Raw genomic sequence first — 18768 nt, 5'->3', positions numbered from 1 at the left:
TCCAATTCTGAATGAATTTGTTTAGTGCATCTGAGAAATTTAAAATGCTCATCTCATGTTCTGAATATATTGCACCTGGTTGTACATCATCCCTGCTCTCCCCATGAAAACATACAACGTCTTCTCACAATGGATAATTGCTCTATTCACCCGTGTTTTGACGAGTGTGATTTAACAAAACACATCTGTTTTATTAACGCTGGTGATTGTTTTTCCATCTGCAATGAATTTCTTCCAGAAAGACCTCGTCTTGAGGTTTTGTCTCTGCTGTGTCTGACAAAACGAAATTAATTTAGACCAATTTCATGCATGTTATTGCATTGCTGGAACCTGACTCAGACCCTTTCTGTGTCTGTTGTAGGAGTGCTGTGGAGCAGCAGAAGAGATACGAGTGTGCCGGTCTCCCTCCATCTGAACTGCCAGAGAAATACAGGCTCTTCCTCGCTGCACCGTTACCGGCACACAGGAGAGGTTCGGCTGAATGTTTTATGTAGGGTCCAGGCAGGGGAGAAAATGTGTAATTATGGGTCCTTCTCTGCGAGCCGAGAGCTTGGAAATTTAAAAACAACAAAAGGGAGGAGATGGAGAGAGAAGTAGTTAACAAGAGAAGATAATTACACTGAGAGAGGTATGCAGCTGGGTGAGCAACAAAATTATACAAAGGACCCTAACAGAAGCAATAAAAGGTTGTGATGAGGGGAAAAAATGTGAGATGAGTGTGAACAGACTCTTCTGCTAGCCAAATGAAAGAATTCAGAGAACAACCTGAGGAATGTGTGGACGAAAAAAATACATATGCAAAGTCGCTTTGTGTTGTGGGAATAAATGCATACCAATGAACTTGTAATAATTATGCAGGAAAGAGAGTTTGTGTGCTTGCTTGTTTTATTGTCTGGCGCAACAAGCAGCATCTCATTGTCGCTGCTCAAATGAAAGGAATAAGCAGTCTCACTCAAGGACATCAACTGTGTACTTTATATGTTTGTTTTTTCTATTTCCTTTTCTCTTTGTTCGTCTTTAGCATAAAACACAGAAAAAGAACAAATATGATTAACATCTACAGTCATGAAAATTTATTTTATCCAGTTATTTTAAGCTTTATTTTATTTCTACTTCACTGTCTTTCAGCTCTTGTAATTCCCATCTTGGATCAGGATCACACCAAGGTCCTAGCCGTCTTACTGGTAAGGGGAAAAAAAAAATCAAATGCTGCAGATTCAGCCTCTTCTTTGTGGAAAAGCAGATTGTTTGGAGCTGATTTAAGTTAACATGCACACCTAAAATGAATTCTGAGACCTCACAGCCTGCACCATGACTTTGTGCTGCTCAGATCTCTCTGGTTGTGTGTTTGTCTCTGTGTGCTGCAGGTGGGATGTGGCCCGCTATCAGATCAAGACGAGCTGCATCTGAATGTACTGGGAAAACACGTAAGCTCCCCTTTTCTCTGTGTTTCATGATCAAACATGAAATGAAAGAAAAGACTTGGCAACATGAGCTGCAGTATGTTGCTGGAGGTGTTTTACTCAATAAGGTTTGACAAAAGTAGGTTTTGCAGAACAGTGCAACACAAGAAAATAATATAGCCTGCCAGCTCTCAAAGTGCTATATTTTTACCTGTGTTCATTAAAAAAAACTTATTTCCTCCAGGTGGAGCCAGTCTGTTGTTAATTTCTTTGTAAGCTTAGACTCACAGTGATACTGATAAACCAGTGCCACTATCAGATCTTTTTCATCTTTCAGCTAAAAACCTTCATGTTTTAGATAGAAATTCAAAGTTATTTAGAACTGCTCACATTTCATCCACATTGACAAATACGCTTAAATCAGTCTGAAATTGTAACCCCAGCTTCCCTTCCCTTTCTGGAAGAGTGGTCCAGAAGTTTTATTTCATCACAGATTAACACTTTGTTCCCCCTGGAAAAAGGTTTCTATCATTCTGCAGTAGTCTTTAGTCCAGAAAACTGGACAATATTGTCACTTGTAGAACACAAGCAGAATTCACCTGAATTTACTGCAGCACCTTCATTGCTGTTGTCTGTCTCATAGCAGCCCACCAACCTAGTTTTTAATTTATCTTCTTAACATGAGTTGAGAAATGTCTTGTCATAGAATAATAGTGTCATTTTTGTTACATGATTTCTAAAATAATAGATTATCATTTTTGCCTCCTTAAATGTTTTTACCCTTCTTCTGACTGATACTTTTGTGAAATGAGACCTGTTTGGCTGGTTGAAGCTTCTCTGTAAGAAAATGACTTTATTTGCAGTTCAACAGATTCTGGATGCATTATGACAGGTTTGATCTTTAGAAGATTGCTAATTTAACACAATATTACTTTAGAGGCATACAGACCTGTGCCACCAGTTTATTACAGTTTTTTATTTATTTTATACATTTTGATTCTGAATGATTTCTTTATTGTGCAGTTAAAAGATGCAGGATAAATGTTAAATTAAATGTAGCAAAAAAATAATAATTCCTAAGTTGGTATAATTTGAACTTAGAAGAAGTGGTTGATTTTGCAACTATGCCTCATCTTGATCAATCATGTGGCAACAGTAGATGGGAACCATGAATAAACTTTAACATGAATAAACTTCCTGCAGAATCAGACTCGCCCATCTGCTACAGCCAACTTGAACTTGAAAGGGCAGATAGCAGACACAGCAAAAGAAAAATTGAAGTTCTGGTCCAGGAGTATTTTTTATAGGCAAAAACAAACAACAAAGCCTGTGGAGTCAGTGGCAGCAGTAACGCAGTGACTGTCTTTATCTGGGAAAGAAACATAATGAAACAGAAGCACAGAGAGCTCAAAGTTAAATATCTATTTCAGCTGACTTTGCTGCTTGTCTTTGTTTGTGTTTGCTGCTTTATGGCCCTGCAGGCCTCGGTGGCATGTGTTCGCATCCAGGCTGTGCAAGCATCCTATCAGAGGCCTCCTCTGAGCCCGTCTCCACTGCAGTCCCACAATGCTCTGCTGCACCTCAATGTCTCAGAGCAGGACTACTGCGAGCTAGATCGCAACATTCTGCAGCTCTGTGGTATGCTCGCAGCACTCACACACATACACACTCATCAAAGCACAAAAACTTACTGTTTCTGCAGTCAGTTTGCAGTTTGACACAGCAGTCATGCAGTCACAGACTGAGTGCGTAATTAAAGTTGGACCCAGTGGCATGGAGGCTCTGTCTATTTAGATTCACTGTCTGAAAGCAGAATGCTTTACCAAAACATTGTTTAAATTATCATGCATAATGGAGGTGGACTACCTCCTGCTGTTCCTGCACACATGCATAAACATTGTTTACTCTCCAGTAATTGTCAATAAATATGAGTTAACTTTTTCTCCCCAGTTTCCCCTGCCTTTGCTTCACTTTTCCGGCTCTCTCTTCTGCAGTCCAGGCAGCTCTCCATCTCTTGTCTTGTCTTTGTTATTAGTCCCCCTGTTAACCGGCTCCTTTCACCCTTTCCTGACCTCGCTGTCTGAGTGCACCTCTCTCTGGATTTCTCTCTGTCCCTTCGCATACATGATCTGAATTCCCTTTCTTCGCCCTTGCTCCTCCGTGGGTTTTTTTTCCCTCTTGTCACTTTCTTTCTCTCTCTCTCTTTTTGTTTCCTTGTCCTCTTTTAGGTGAGCTCTATGACCTTGATGCCGCTTCTCTTCAGCTCAAAGTCATCAATTATGTAAGTAGCTGAGATCACTCTGCCCTCCCACCATCACACACAGATGCACAGTAGATGCAAAACATCTCCACTGGTGCTTCTTCCTCCCTTTCTGTTGCAAAATCTTTGTCACACCATTACTTCATCAATCCCCCCACAGAGCAGCCCCTCCACCCTTTTCACATATTTATATATACAGTCAGATAGACTCTGTAAAAGGAGAGGCAAGAAACAAAGTGTAGATCAAATGCAGTGGAGAAGAAGCTGTGCTGTAGCGGCGAGGGAGGAACACCATCATCAGAAATACAATTCAAATGTATGGAATTATTCACAGATGGGGAAATATAAGAGAAACAGGAATAAAACCAGAGACAGGAGGGCTATTTGAAGGTTATCCTGCACAAATCCTTAGTACATTACAGCACAAGATTGCTTCATGAGTATATAGAGAGAAGTTCTTTATGTCTGTGTATTGTCCTACGTAGCTCTGTACGGATGTCCAGAAAGCTGCTCTGTTGGGAAAACTTATTTTATACAATTTATAGCTTTTAAAACAAGGAAGCTTAGTTACCAAGAGTGTTTGACAGCTTCCTGCACATTTATTGATGCCCCCAATACAAAGGGGTTTTTTTTCTTTTTAAATTATCAGTTAATCTTTTATTGCAGCTGAATGAACAAATGAACAAGATAAGTAATAACACTTATCTTTCTTATTTGTGTTTCTACTAATGATGTTTATAAAAATGAATGTATTTGTAACTGCATTTTTGGTGTTGATCAGTGTGCAAAAAAAAAACTTTGAATGATTTAAATATGATGATACGCTGAGGCCTGTCCCTCTTAGACCCTCTTCAAACTAGGAAAAGAAAATATTCAGTTCGAGTGAGGCAGAGCTGTATCGATCTGGTGCTGAGTCACAAAATGGTGGCGAGGAAAAGGGCTATTTGCCTGAATGTGCCCACAGCTACATTCAGAGCAGTTATTGAAATGCTTATAAACACCTGAGACTGAGACAGAAAAGTGTCAGTGAGGATCCAGGTTCATTTTGCTACCACAAAAAATGAGGAGGGAAGTAAGGAAGGAAGAAAAATCTGCAAGAGAACTGCAGCATACCTTTTAGTGTGATATTGTGCTGCTATTTCACTAAACCATCATTTTTATATTAACATGCTTTAGAGTTCTTTACAGGTTGTATAAATATTTTCTGTTCGGTTGGATGAACTTTATTTGTAAATCAAACAGTAAAAAGGTCCTGTTCGTACCTGGATTAGAAAGCAGCCAGTGAGGATCAGTGGGAGAAATGAGATTATGCTATAGTATACATTTGTTTCTGTCAGACCTGCTGTCGTGTATTTGGATCAGCTGGAGTGATATTTTTGCATCCTAGTAAATATGATTTAGAGCAGGTTAGCCTTTAAAGTAGCAAAAACAAAATCCTTCTGCCTCTTCCTGAAAAGGCAGGGCTGTAATATAATCATGTGCTGTTGAACACAGGTAATACCAGGTGCTTGTTTTGCACATGAATTAAATAGGAAATATCAAAATGGAAAATAATGGTTGTGTTACTGATGGCAAAAGTGTTTCTAAATTGATTATACAACTTGTTTCTACTTGTATAGTTTTGTTACCTTACTGGTTTAATTGAGCTACAATGATAGTTATTTTCATACTATATTCATTGTGGCTCCTTCTTGCAGTCATAACGAATAAACTGAAGTTTGCTGCTTAATACAAGCTGTCACTTGAGAAAATTAATATGCATTGTGTTTTAAGCAATTTAAGTAATATAAGAGGTGATTTATCCACTTAACTGCTGAAGTCAAACAGACCTTCCTGCACCTGTGCTTCTTTGAGACCAACTGAGTGGTATCGAACTGCTGTGCAGCATCAGATCAACCTGTGTGCATTACATCCCCCCCCAACACCTCTAAACTTGTAATTCAGCTTTTTCCTTTGTATAAAGCAATAGACTGCACATTTTAACAGAATGTGCACTGCTGTTAAAATGTATTTCATTTAAGTAGTGATTCATTTGGCCTGTTTATTGCTGTAGAAATGAGGAAGGAGAAAAGGGAAGCAGGAGATTGTTGTTCCTGAAGAATCATCAGTTTTGTGCTGAAAGCTCCGAGTAGTTCTTATGGGATTAACAGCATTTGTGAAAAATAAATAAATAAAATTGAGGTGGAGGGGTTTATTACTGTGTGTGGGCGCAGCAACATGTTGTCTATGGGTGTGCGTGTTCCTGCTGAATGTGCACACACATGCGTTCTTCCCATGGGCTGATGTTTGTGACTTGGGGGTGAGCTTGTTGGCAGTAGAGGCTGTTTATTCCTGCCTTGCTTGTTCTCCATCCAGATATGTGGATTACAGGGAAGAATGGTGGGTGTGGGTGCGTACGTACACGCCTGAGTGTGTGTGACAGTGTATTTCAGTCTATGAATGTGAATAGAGCATTTCTCTTCCCACGTAGCAGGAGGAAATTGGTTGAATTTCAGCAAGTAGAATAAAAGCATCAGAAAGACTGGACTCATGCATACCATTTCATTTATATGAGAGCTTCATATGCCCTTTCTTTTACTTTTGTCTGAGTTTTGTGTCCTAAAATTAAAGTATTTATTTTACAGAAACTATGGCATATTTTCTTATTTCTATTATTTTATGTTTAGATGAGATAATCCCGTCTACTCTAGTCTAGTCCTAGTCAAAGCCCATGAGTTAAGGCAAGACTTTTCATATGGTAAATGATAGATGTTTTCTCTCTAATCTGACCAAATTTGGGCTATTTTGCAAAAAGACATGGGCACACCTATCATTGCAAAGTTGGTAGAGATACATCTATTTAATTGCACTGGAATTAAAGAGAGACGAATACAAATGTACACCACACTACATAACGTGGAAAAAAAAATAAATAAATAAAAGTTTCAAGGACTGTGAACACTTTTGCAACTAACTGCACACATTGTGTAGTTTCAGTGGGCATGAATCTAACTGCGAAGCTACTACTGCTGCTAAGCTACAATTTCTCATTATATTGCCTCAAAGGAGCCAGATATTGTCATAATATTTCCTGTGAAGTCCTTCTGCATGACCATGGCAGCATGATCTGCAGTGTATTTGTAAAATGAGGAAAGGTGAGCAAGTGCAGGTGAGAAAAAGATGCGTAAGACCTAATAAACGTAAAGATTTATTAGTCATGTTGTTACAAAACAGAATAATTCAGCAAAGATCTTACAGCTGAATGATTCATTAGTCAAGTCAAAAGGTATTACAGAGGCTTATGAAGCAAATACAAAATAATCCTGTAAATATGGTACTGGACTGAAAGTAAGTCAAAAAAACAGTTTAGTTTTGAGAGACCTTCAAAAAAGTAGAAAAATTATTGATCAAAATCTATTTAAAAGATTTTGAGAAAACCTGACTGCTTCGAAGCAAAATAAACAGAAATAAAGGAGAAAGACATTTACATTGGGAGTAGGGATTCATTTAATTTTTTATCTGAAAACCATCAACTTCATTGGTGCAGCAAAGCAGTAAAGATTACATTAAAATATTGCCAAAGTGGAGCTCCAGGTAATTTCATTGCTCTTTGAATTCTAACCAAGACGGCTGGAGTCATCTGGCTGAATCCGGTTTGGTTGTTGTTTGTGATTGTGTACGCAGTTTGGGCTGATGTTGTGTTTCTTTTCCTGTGCAGCTGCAGCAGCAGACCAAGTCTCAGTGTTGCTGTTTGTTGCTGGTGTCTGAGGACAACCACCAGCTATTCTGCCAGGTGACCACACTCGAACTGTTGAAGCCAAATCTTTATTTACACAGTATGAAAAACACACAACCACTTTTTTTATTCTAAATGGCTGACTTTAAGTTACACTAAGCTTTCCCAATATTAGGTCATATTATTATTATCAATCTATTATCAAATTTTTAACACTCCTTAAATGCGGAAGTTTGAAAAATGTCTATGTTATTTGGTAAAGTTTTTATTTAAACTTTATGACTTCAATCAAATGTTTCCGGTGTTGTTTCACAAGGTCATAATCGCTTACACCTTTTTAGCTTCGCCTATAAATTTTCTATGGGACTTAGATCAGGACTTTGTGATGGACACTTCAAAACATCAACTTTGTTGCTCTTGAGTCATTTTGTAACTAATTTGGCGACATGATTCGGGTCATTTGCTCTCAATCACACTGGTTTTCATTATATGTTTTTAAAATGCCTCATGGAAACAACATTCAAATGTTCAACCTCTTTTCTTCACACACTGAGACATACGTACATAGATTATAGCCATTTACAATTTCTGCTGTGATTTGGAACTAAATTCAAACCTAACATTTAAATAGTTTGTAACCTTTGACCTTTGTTACATTTAGGTGGTTGGAGACAAAGTTCTGGAGGAGGAGATCAGCTTCCCGGTGAGACAGAGAAAGAAAAATACAATGGATTTATTTTCTCATATTTGTAGATCCTCAATGTTCCCGCTGAGACGATTTGCTTATCAATTAATTGCCTATTTGTTTGATCATCCATATTTCAAATATTTCTTAATCAATCATTCCCTTCTTTTATTCATTGGATCCCATCTTCTCCTGCTTTACTGAGCTGAGGTTTTCAGGGATGTTTGTTGCTAATAATAATAATAAGCTTACTTAGAATACAAGTGCTGTAATCCTGCATGTGTTTTTGACAGACACAAAAGAATAAAGCTTCCACATGCAAAGGCTCCTAATCCTCTGTAGGGGTTTGTAATTAAGAAATTTGTGCAAGAGAAGTAATCGCTTCCTTCGAGTCGCTCCGGGTCTCCTATCCATGCTTACGCTGCAGCTGTAGCATTGCTAACAGGCTCTTCATTACAGTGTGAATACATGGTGTCCCCCCAGGCCAAATGATATGTGAAACCTTGATGATAGCTGGGGTGAAAAGCTATGAGGACAAAAAAGTCTTACATATTTTTCTCTTACAATAAAATGTATAGAAGCCTTCATTTATTATTTGTTTTTGTCCAAAAAGAACCTCTAGGGACATTTTCTTCTAATATTTTTTGTCATGATTTTGGTGTTTTTTTCCCCTTCTCGCTCCCTTTTCCTTTAGTCGCTTTACCCCTGTCTTTTTCTCTCAACTGTCCAGCTGATGTTTGGACGCTTTGGTCAAGTCGTGGAGAAAAAAAAGTCTATTTCCCTCCAGGACATCAGCGCTGTAAGACTCAATCCGTCTTATCTATTGATCCATCAAACTAGCCTCCTTTCTGCCTGTCTGATATTGTCTGTGTCCTTCTCATCCTCTCAGGAAGAACGCAGGCAGCTGTCCAGCATGCTGGGCTGTGAGATCTCCTCCATGCTTTGTGTCCCTGTTGTGAGCAGGGCCACCGGTCATGTGGTGGCGCTAGCCTGTGCTTTTAACAAGCAGGGTGGACAGAGGTGAGAGACTTCTAATTTTTCATGTTAGCCGTGTGTCCTTTTAAAGCTCAATAATTGCAGAATATCGTATCCCAACCTTGCACGGCTTTATGCCAAAATGCATTAAGACTGCTGGTCTGCTATTTGAGACTGCTGACTCTTAGGAGAAGCAACAATTTATGCAACAGTAATTGTGAGATGAGGTCTGATTAGATAAGCTAATTTGCCTAGATTTGTTGAGTTTGCAGAGGATTCAACATCTTACTGGCAGCAGGATAGTCACAATCAAATGAAGTGGAGGAGCTAGCTGCATTTATTTAAAGGGAGTGGAAGAACCCATTGGGAAAAATACCAGAGCAGGGTTTATCACCCAGGGCAGCATAAAATTAGGACCAACACAAATACTCAATATTTCTTTTTTAAACTATCTGTCAGTAGCACCAAAGCTAAGTTTTCTATTGCTCTGTTTGTTGTTCAGTCATTGTTCTGTGAGTGTTGTCTGCAGCTCCCTGGAATCTAAATATGGCAAGGATGAAGAAAGACTAATAATTAATTCAAATTAAGGACTTTAATGATTCACTACATATGCAAAATGAATTAGTCCTTTGCAGGAATGTCAGCATTAGTGAATAATATGTATTTGATGTCTGAACGGCTCAAGGAGAGACCCAGAGCCATGTTGTTGCCATTTTCCACTAAAAGTTTAGAAAATGACAGCTCTTCAAATAGATATAACCTTTCATGCCTCCTATTAGATTAACACATCATTCCTTTTAAAGTTACAAATTACACTAATTGGCAAGTTTAAGACTGCAGCAAGGATAAAGATGTGTGCACTGAAGCACCAGCTTTCTTCACAAGCTCAAAGCATACAGAAATGACTCAATTTAATGATCTTCTGACTGCTTATATTATATGGAAATAATTGAAATGTTTATTTAGTTAATTGGAGTAGAAAGTGTTTATTATGTCTTCATGAGTATCGCACAACAATGCAATTCGCTCAAATAGGCAGTTCATGATTTGATTCGTTACACTTTATCAGACATGAGTTGTTTTCAACTTGCTTTGAGTCTGATGCTTGTTGAATACAGATTTCCAATTGTTCAGTAATAGTTTACTAATGAGCTTCTTTTGTTAAACGATGCATTTTTAGTGTTATTCACTCACCGGCTCCCAGATGCTTTAAATCTCCCTTCTATTTACCTTTTACTTTTTGTCAAATTAAAACCACAACATTCAGTTAAATTTTATTAGCATTTTAATGTGATAAACCAACTCAAAGCAGTTTATCACTGTAAAGCAAGAGGACATCTTGCATAAAAATTAAATATAAAATTACATTTTTCCCCCTTTCTTCTTCACAAAATTTCTCAACTTCAGTCAGAATGGACATCACCTTTAAATCTATCTTTAAGTCCTGACATACCTTCTCATTTGGATTTAGGTTGGGACTTTGACTGAGCCAATATAACAGTTTGATCTAAAACATTCTGCTTACTGTTGTCCTGATAGAAGACAAATCCTTTCCTCAGTTTTAAGTGTTTGGCTGACCATCTACTTTGTTCCCATTCAAGAAAAGCAGTACCACATCATAATATAACTATAATCATGCTTTATCATTTGAATTGGGTGTTCAAGCTGATGTGAGCTTTTCGTCACCACCACTCAGAGAAACGTACAGTTATAGTCTTCACCACACAATATCTGGCATATAGGTCAACATTTTGCTGTTTCCCTTTTCCAACATTCATGAGTCAAATGACAGGTGTGTTGGTTACAGTTATGTTCTACAGAGTCCTGCTAAAGACCTAATCAATTGATTTGGGTGTTTTGGACCAGGAACACATCTAAATGTAGCAGAACTCCAGCCCTAGATGGCTGGACTCCCACGCTTTCATAAAGGCCAGATTTGTGGAGTGCACAACCAATAGATGTCATGACAAATAGTTCTTCTTCTTGAGCCATGAAGGCTCCTGAATTAAGGTCCACTTTCTGAAGACCTTGGCTAGTATTGTGTCTTTGTACCAGATTTCCAGAAAGTCACTCTCCAAAACTGCCACCTAGATAGCCCTCAAAAACTCCTGAGAGAAACTATACTTTCATTCAAATCACAGAAATAAAAACCTCAGAAGGTTGCTGATTGCGCTCCATCAATATAGCTGTTATATATTCTTTTGAGCTCTTCCCAAACTAAGCAAAGCTTTGCCTTGTATTTAATTTAAAAGAAATCAGTGACAAGTGTTTAGACTGTTGGTCTGGCCCATCTTTGAAGGCTGTGAAATTTTTTTCTGACTGTCAGGCCTTCAAGTGCACCCTCGACTGCATACCGCTGCACTTTAAAACTCATGTCCACTCATCCTCCCTTTGTGTGTGTGAGCAGATGGGTGTGATGATGATGATGAGGATGATGGTGGTGTGATGATCTGGAGTCAGGTCATGAATCTAACAGCAGCGGGTGGTTTGGCTGCCTGATTTGGCAGCAGCGGGTTTTGGCGTGTGTCCTCTGTGTGTGTTTGTCTCAGTGCGCTGCCAGGAGCAATGCCGTTATCTCCTGAATACAGAAGTCAGGGGAAAAGCTCTCTAGTTTTTTTTTTTTGTTGTTTATTTGGGGTTTTTTTATCACCATGGTTGTGTTTGTTAAAGTATGCAGAGGAGTTTATTGGTATATTGTTTTTATTTTTTCACATATGCATGCATCCTCATGAGATGGATGAGAAGGGATCATGTCTGAGCATTTCACTCAGTAGTGGCTGGCATCTCATTACCATGGTGAGAGCTGCAGGATCAGGGTTTCCACAGAGCAAATAATACAGTCAGTCTGGTCTTTGCTCCGAACGCAGTGAAACAGATGAACTTTGCCATCATTTTAAAGATTACATATGCAGAGTTTGTTTGTGTGCAAAGTAAAATATGGCCTCATATGTCACCAGCAGCACAGCATGGCAGCAGTAATAGGTCCATAACTCATGTTTTACAACCAGAAAACTCCACAAACAGAGGAAACAGAAAAATGGTAGTGCTCAAAAAACCAAAAATGACTTTGTTAGATCAACCTTAATTCAAGGAATAGAGCCAAACCAGAGGACCTTTTGTTTTTCATATATTAGACAATATCCTTATTTGGAAGCCCAAAGCTGTTGCTTGTTAGGCTTGTTTCCAAGATATGGAAAAATTTCAAAATATCTTTCTCTCCAACACGGCAGCCAGGTTTACTGCAGAGTTACAAAGCGCTGTTTCATAACCAAAATCTTCTATTTGTTGTGTATTGTGTGCTTCTTCTGCAGTATACATGTATTTTATAGTTTTTAGAAACAGACTCCCACTGGCTACTTTTCAACCTGTGGGGATGGTGACTAGACGATGTCATGACTGCAAATAACTAGCTGTTACCACAGAAAATAATCCTCCAGGCTCAGTGTAGCTCTGTGTAACTCCTGGGTGTCAGTGGCAGAGATTTCCCAGATGCAGGCTCCTGTCTCCATTGACAGGATCCTTGTGTGTCTGATCTGGGACCAGGAAAGACCCTCGAGCCCATAACAGCTTGCCACTGCTCTCTATAGGAAGTGACAGATAACTGCAGCCAATTACACAAACCATTAAGGTCATTGTTTTGGTGTTTAGAAAGATTCCCAACCTGCAGGAAAACTGGTTTCATTATTGTTTTTTTTCCCACTCAAAACATTTTGTTGTGACTTTGTTCTTTTATGTTGTCCGTTTCTCAATTGCTGTCTTAATGAGTTTTTGACTGATTGGAACAGAAATGTCACCAAGCAGAAGCAGAAAATCATTTTTAGATTTGTTCAGCAAAATTATCCAGTAAGGGAACATTTTTATTAGCTGTAAGTACTATATGTGCAATTTAGGCCTTTTTATTTCACAACAATACTTGATTTGTCACCTAGGATATTTTGTTTCTTCTATGAGATGTTAATGAAACGCAGAAGAGGTACAGATGCAATTTGCATTTCTCTGAAATGAGGTGCCGCGACCCGAAACACGACGAAGCAGGGACAAAACAAGAATTAATGCAGTGGATTAGAATTTATTAATTAGAACAAATTATTATTGCTCCCTATGAGTAAATATAACATTTAGGATTTAGAACTATAGTAAAAACAATGTTTTTTAAAATGTTCTAGAGCTAAAGAAAAAACACTTAGAGACTTTTTACTGCAATATGAATAATACATTAAGAGGAGATTAAGTGTTGTATAAATCTCACTGTTTAACTTTGTGTTCTGCAGACATGCAGAGGCAGATGAACACGTCATCCAACACTGTTTCTGCTACACCTCAACAGTCCTCACTTCAACTCTGGCCTTTCAGAAAGAACAAAAACTAAAAGTGGAATGTCAGGTATCTCACATTTCCCCACTCACTCTACACACACTCAAACACACATATGCAGTTCACAAGTTTACATGCCCTTATCATTAATATGAAAGTCATAATAATCTGGTCTTTTAATGGTTGATTTGAACTACCCCGTCTTTAAAGTGTGTGTTATTATGCAACAAATATATAAAATGACTTTCAAAAAGAAGATTTGGGTGTACAAATGTACTGTTGGTTTTCTCTAAACCAACCTAAATATGTTAATATAGCCATTTGCCCCCACTAATAATAATTCTTAATGGATATTTGAACACTCATCTCATTAGAAATAATAAAGTAAATTGTAGAAACTTAGTTTTACTCTGGCTTTTCGATTCCAAAGCTGGTTTTGGTGTGCGTTTGACATCATCGTCCTGCTAGAGCACCCACCTGTGCCCCAGCTGCTACTTCCATCTGTTTGATTTGTGCTAAAAGGGGGAAAATTCAAGGTAGTCCTTCTTCACTATCCCTATTACTTTGCTCAGTGCACCAGTACCACTGCTAATAAAGCAAACCCCCAGAACCTCCATGTTTGCCAGTTGGTTTGGTTTGAAAGCTTCACCTTGACCAAACATTCATCTTTCAGTGTGGCCAAATATTTCAACTTTTCACTTGTCTGACCATAAAACTAGATAATAAAAACTGTTGATTTTCTGCAGCTTGCTGGGAGATATTTCTCCATATATTAGTGGGAGTACACACACACTAATTTCAGCCTGAGAAAATCTTTCATAAATTCAAACTTGTGCACCCAATTCTCGGTTTTAAAATCATTCAGATTGCATTTTCTATTATTAGTCAAGTGGTTCATAATTAGTATGGCATTTATATGATAATGAAGGAATGTTCGTTACATTCTGAAGCTGTTTTTTGATTAGCTTGTTATTGTCCACCATTTCCCTTTTTAGGCACTTCTGCAAGTAGCCAAGAATCTCTTCACACACTTGGGTATGTCTCTTTCCCCGTCTCTGTCTGAATGTCCAGTGAACAGACACTGTGGGAAGATCTGCTTTGCTGGCAGATATTTAAATGCTCACCTTTGAAACTAAATCGTGCGCATAATTGAATGAGATATTACTGACCATAAAGGTGATAATGTCCAGAATCATAATAATAAACTTAAAAGGGCATTAAAAATGATGGCTCTGCCATCCTCACACTCCCATTCTTATAAAACAGCCAGCAGCAACAGCAGAACATGTCATTGTTGATTTATCATGATTGCGAGAACAAAAATTGATCCAGTGTTAGAGCAAATTGCCACTCACTGGACTGAACCCATGATTACAAAAGCTCTTATCAGCTTGTGCTGTTGATCCCCAGGTACTCATGTTGTAATCTCTGTTTCTGTCTGCCTGGGCTCTATTGTACTGCTATAATTTTCTCTGTTTTCTTTTGGATTCCTCCCTCTCTCTGTCTCTTCCTCTCACCCTGATTCCTTCAGATGATGTGTCAGTGCTGCTACAGGAAATAATTGTGGAGGCCAGGAACCTGAGCGATGCAGAGATGTAAGCCCTCTGATTTATCCTAACAAGGACATTTTAATGTATGTTAGAAAGGGAGAGCATGCCTTTGTAGATGGGAAATCTCTTTATCTCTATTTGCAAAAGGCTATTTCTGCTATTTGTTCTCAACCAGCTTGCCTGATTTGATTAAAGTTGCAAATTGACTTGAAGTGGAATGAGAAAAACCTCTGTGAAGTTATCAGCTTTGCTCTGTTTTCTGTCACCTTTCTAATTTTGCCTCTCTCCGCTCTCCTAGCTGTTCAGTGTTCCTGCTGGATCGGGATAGCCATGAACTAGTGGCGAAGGTGTTTGATGGAGGTGTTGTTACTGATGAAGAGGTAAAGCAATCAAAAATATGTTCAATGTAAAAAGTAGGTATACATATTAAACTGCAAAATTTTCTTTATGATCTATCTTCAAATGAAATAAATATAACCTCAGAAGAGCAGAAATTATCCACTGTCATTACTGTGTATAAAAAAAAGTTCAATAATGCCAATCAAATGCTCTGTGTTAATCATGCAGGATAAACGCCTCTAAAAAGGAGAATGTTTTGATGCTTTCGAGATGTGCGATACAAAATCATCAACAAAAACATCAATTACAGAGAAGTAATTCTTCAGACTCAGAAATGTTAGAGGGCAATGTCCAAATATCTGGCCTCGATCATTCTGCAGCAACAAAAGACTGCAGACTAGTGGAAAAGACAGTAACCAATCTTTGTAGAATCATCAAGTTTACCTAGAGGTCCGACAGTACAATGCTCAGAGAAATTTCAAATAAAATATTTCAGACCCCACTGTCCTTAGCTCTTATATTAGATGTCAAAGTTTATGACAGTTCAGTTAGAAAAAGACTGAACCAGGAAGACTTGCTTAGTTGCAGACAGAAAGCCTCTTCTGTGTAGATGGAAAATGGCTCCAGGCCTTGAGCTAAAGTCTGGAAAAGGTTCATTTGAAGACATAAGCGCAAAGTGGATATGTTTATCTACAATGCATAGCAAATAGTCTGATGGAACCAAATACAACATATATTGAATTAAGTTTTCTTTGGAGCTCTCGGACCTGTGGAACTAGCAGCTACAGTCAACTCTGGCCTAAGCATACACAGGTCTATTGGAGCTAAAAGTGGGACCATTTTTACAACTTCTGAGTTTGGCTGAAGCCTTGCTTTGCAACAGGCAGTCATGCCTAAGAGATTATCTAAAAAAGAAAGACTGAAAAAACATTGTTGCAGAGCTCCTGTTCAGTCATAGAAGTCAAGCCAAAAGCCTTCTTCTCACTCAATTGGAAACTGCCTAGTGTTCTCCTAGACCTCCAAGACTTTTCAGCCGAATGCTGAAAACCTTTTTCCAGCACAAAGCCATGAAGCTATTGAACCCTTAGTATTTAACAATAAAACATTTTTTTCCTGCTTTCCAAACTATACTAACATACTACCAACCTAGGTATCCCATCTGTACTAGGATCTTTCCTTACAATAAATGGAATTTCCTAATAAATTATAGGAGGTTTCTGCACCTCCACCATCAGTTTCAGCCCTTTTGATGAGATGCAGCCGCAGTATTTTAATTTCTCTTAGTACAGAATGCAGTGCACTGTAGAACAAATGTTTTAGCATCTGTGCACCTATGTTTGTCTGAAGCATCATGCACACAAAATCCAAAATAATTTTTTGAATTAAGCTCAATCCAGTCGATATGTACAATTTAAACAGGTGTGCACTTCTTCCCAGCTGAGACTCCTACTCTGTAAAAGGGGCAGCAAATATGAATCTTGATGTGCAAGGGGCCAAACTTTGGTTAAGTGTTCAGATTATTATTGCTGCACCCAGTGTTACCTGCATCGCATCTGCAACACCAAAAGTGTTGGAATAAATTAGGCTACATTGGGCACTAACAGTCATGTATTGATGTTATTTGGCTCGCCGGTCGATTACTTTGGAGTTAGGTCTGCACACCCACTCTTTGTTCAAATTCTCAAATGGCCAATCTGACCAGGTACACGCAGACCACTTTGTCATGGATAAGCCACCACTGCTGCTTTCAGGCTCCTACACATACAACCCAGGAAAAAAAGCTTGACTGCCATCATGATAACAAAGCACCACAAATCTTTGGTGCAAGCTCAAAACAGTTCTCCCACATGCTATGAAACTGATACGTTGGTGTGTTATTCCTGGCAAAGCTAAACTCTACAAGCTGAGAAACATTAAGGTATTCTACTCAGCAATATGTCATATTAGGTGGAATATGTCATTTAATACATCACATTAAATTAATACAAACTTTATACAGTACTAAAGCATTTCCAGGAGTGACAGGATGATGCATGCCGCTACAGACCATGAGAGGTCATTGAATAGTTTAATGGGTATAAAATTAATGTGAATAATATATTACACCAGGTTTTAACCCAGTTTAACATTAAATTAGGCAGTCGCTTTGGGAAGAATGATGATCTTACCCTCTAGTAAAGCTCCAGGGACTGTTATAGTGAATGCTAATGTGCAGTGAAGCTGTTGTGTGGGCACATGGTTGCCCAGCACCTTACAACATCCCTTTGATATCGAATGTTCCTATAATTTGTCTCTTGTCTCATTGTGTGTATTCGACTTTTTTAAATGTATTTTTCCGCATAATGACTTATCCAGCATCTTCCTTTTGGCCTAGTTGTCTCAGAAGAATTCAGCAGTGTTTGCAGCGAAGAAACTGGGGCATTTTTTGCATTTTTTAGAAAGTTGGCATGTGACAAACTTAGCCCACTAGTTGGGAGACTGAGCTGCTTGTCAACTGCTTACTCACTGTCACAGATATTTTTATTAATTTTACAAATGTCTTTTGTAAGGAAAACAACTCTGTGTTTGTGTCTGAATGCAGAATGAGTTTCGTATCCCAGCCGATCAAGGCATCGCAGGCCATGTTGCAACCACCGGTCAGATTTTAAACATTAAGGATGCCTACTCCCACCCTCTCTTCTACCGCGGCGTGGACGATAGCACCGGCTTCAGGACTCGCAACATTCTCTGCTTCCCCATCAAAGACGAAAACAACGGTAAAGGATGAAATGACACATTTCCATACATTACTGCAGGTGAAAAGGACACAATTCAGTAACACTCCAGCAGTGATATAGTAATACTGCTGGAAAAGAAGTGAAGCTGCTTTAAAATCTAATAGCAGATAGTTACAATTCAAGCTTTCAAATAAAGGAATTACTAAAAGAAAATAGAAATACAGGAACTAATAAAATAATAGATATTTTTAGCTACAAAGAAAGTCATGCATTTTGTTGTTCTGCGCTGAAGGTGCAGAAAAATTATAAATAAGGGGAGGAAATGTGGGCAATGTGGGTTTTAGGTGGCTTTTTATGCATTGTAATTAAAAGAGGTCTGAATGGAGGCATTTATGTGTGTTCACCTAAAAAAAATACATAAAAACAAAACTCATTCTTCTTATTCAGTACTTTGTAGAGAAGCAGAGCCATATTTGCTACTTTATGATGTCTTTGTACCATTCAGTCATTTACCATGGCAACTAAAGCTATTGAATAGTATTCCAATAGCAAATTTTGTGTTTTTCCTGCACTGTTGCTTTGAGTTAACTACCCTCTGCTGCTCTTTTGTCTGAAAAAGTGAAACTACATTTTCACCCAGGTGATTGTTCAGAATAGCACAAATAGCAGTTACATCACATCCTTGTGCCTAAATGCTAGAGTGCTCAAAGTGCACTTCAAACCCTCTTCACGGAGTTATTTCAGAAATCTCCGCTTCATGTTGATGGTGCTGCCTAAACTATTTCTGGGCAGAGCAACTTTGCATTCAGT

At 38.4% G+C, this 18768-nt stretch overlaps 1 protein-coding gene across 3 annotated transcripts in view; it reads left to right on the top strand.

Moving 5' to 3' along the window:
• The window catches only part of pde2a (phosphodiesterase 2A), a 180903-nt gene that overhangs the window by 150620 nt on the left and 11515 nt on the right, over positions 1 to 18768 (top strand). For all 3 annotated transcript variants that reach the window (XM_028045030.1, XM_028045032.1, XM_028045031.1), the window contains 14 exons: positions 362 to 471; positions 1129 to 1184; positions 1368 to 1427; positions 2885 to 3041; positions 3632 to 3684; positions 7361 to 7435; positions 8040 to 8081; positions 8794 to 8862; positions 8953 to 9083; positions 13310 to 13421; positions 14348 to 14387; positions 14884 to 14947; positions 15201 to 15282; positions 17823 to 17997. In XM_028045030.1, the coding sequence (XP_027900831.1) occupies positions 362 to 471; positions 1129 to 1184; positions 1368 to 1427; positions 2885 to 3041; positions 3632 to 3684; positions 7361 to 7435; positions 8040 to 8081; positions 8794 to 8862; positions 8953 to 9083; positions 13310 to 13421; positions 14348 to 14387; positions 14884 to 14947; positions 15201 to 15282; positions 17823 to 17997 (1226 nt within the window). The remainder of the gene's footprint in view (positions 1 to 361; positions 472 to 1128; positions 1185 to 1367; positions 1428 to 2884; positions 3042 to 3631; positions 3685 to 7360; positions 7436 to 8039; positions 8082 to 8793; positions 8863 to 8952; positions 9084 to 13309; positions 13422 to 14347; positions 14388 to 14883; positions 14948 to 15200; positions 15283 to 17822; positions 17998 to 18768) is intronic.

Source organism: Xiphophorus couchianus, chromosome 18, assembly GCF_001444195.1.
Source record: "Xiphophorus couchianus chromosome 18, X_couchianus-1.0, whole genome shotgun sequence".
NCBI lineage: Eukaryota > Metazoa > Chordata > Actinopteri > Cyprinodontiformes > Poeciliidae > Xiphophorus > Xiphophorus couchianus.
This window is presented reverse-complemented; position numbering and strand designations above follow the sequence as displayed.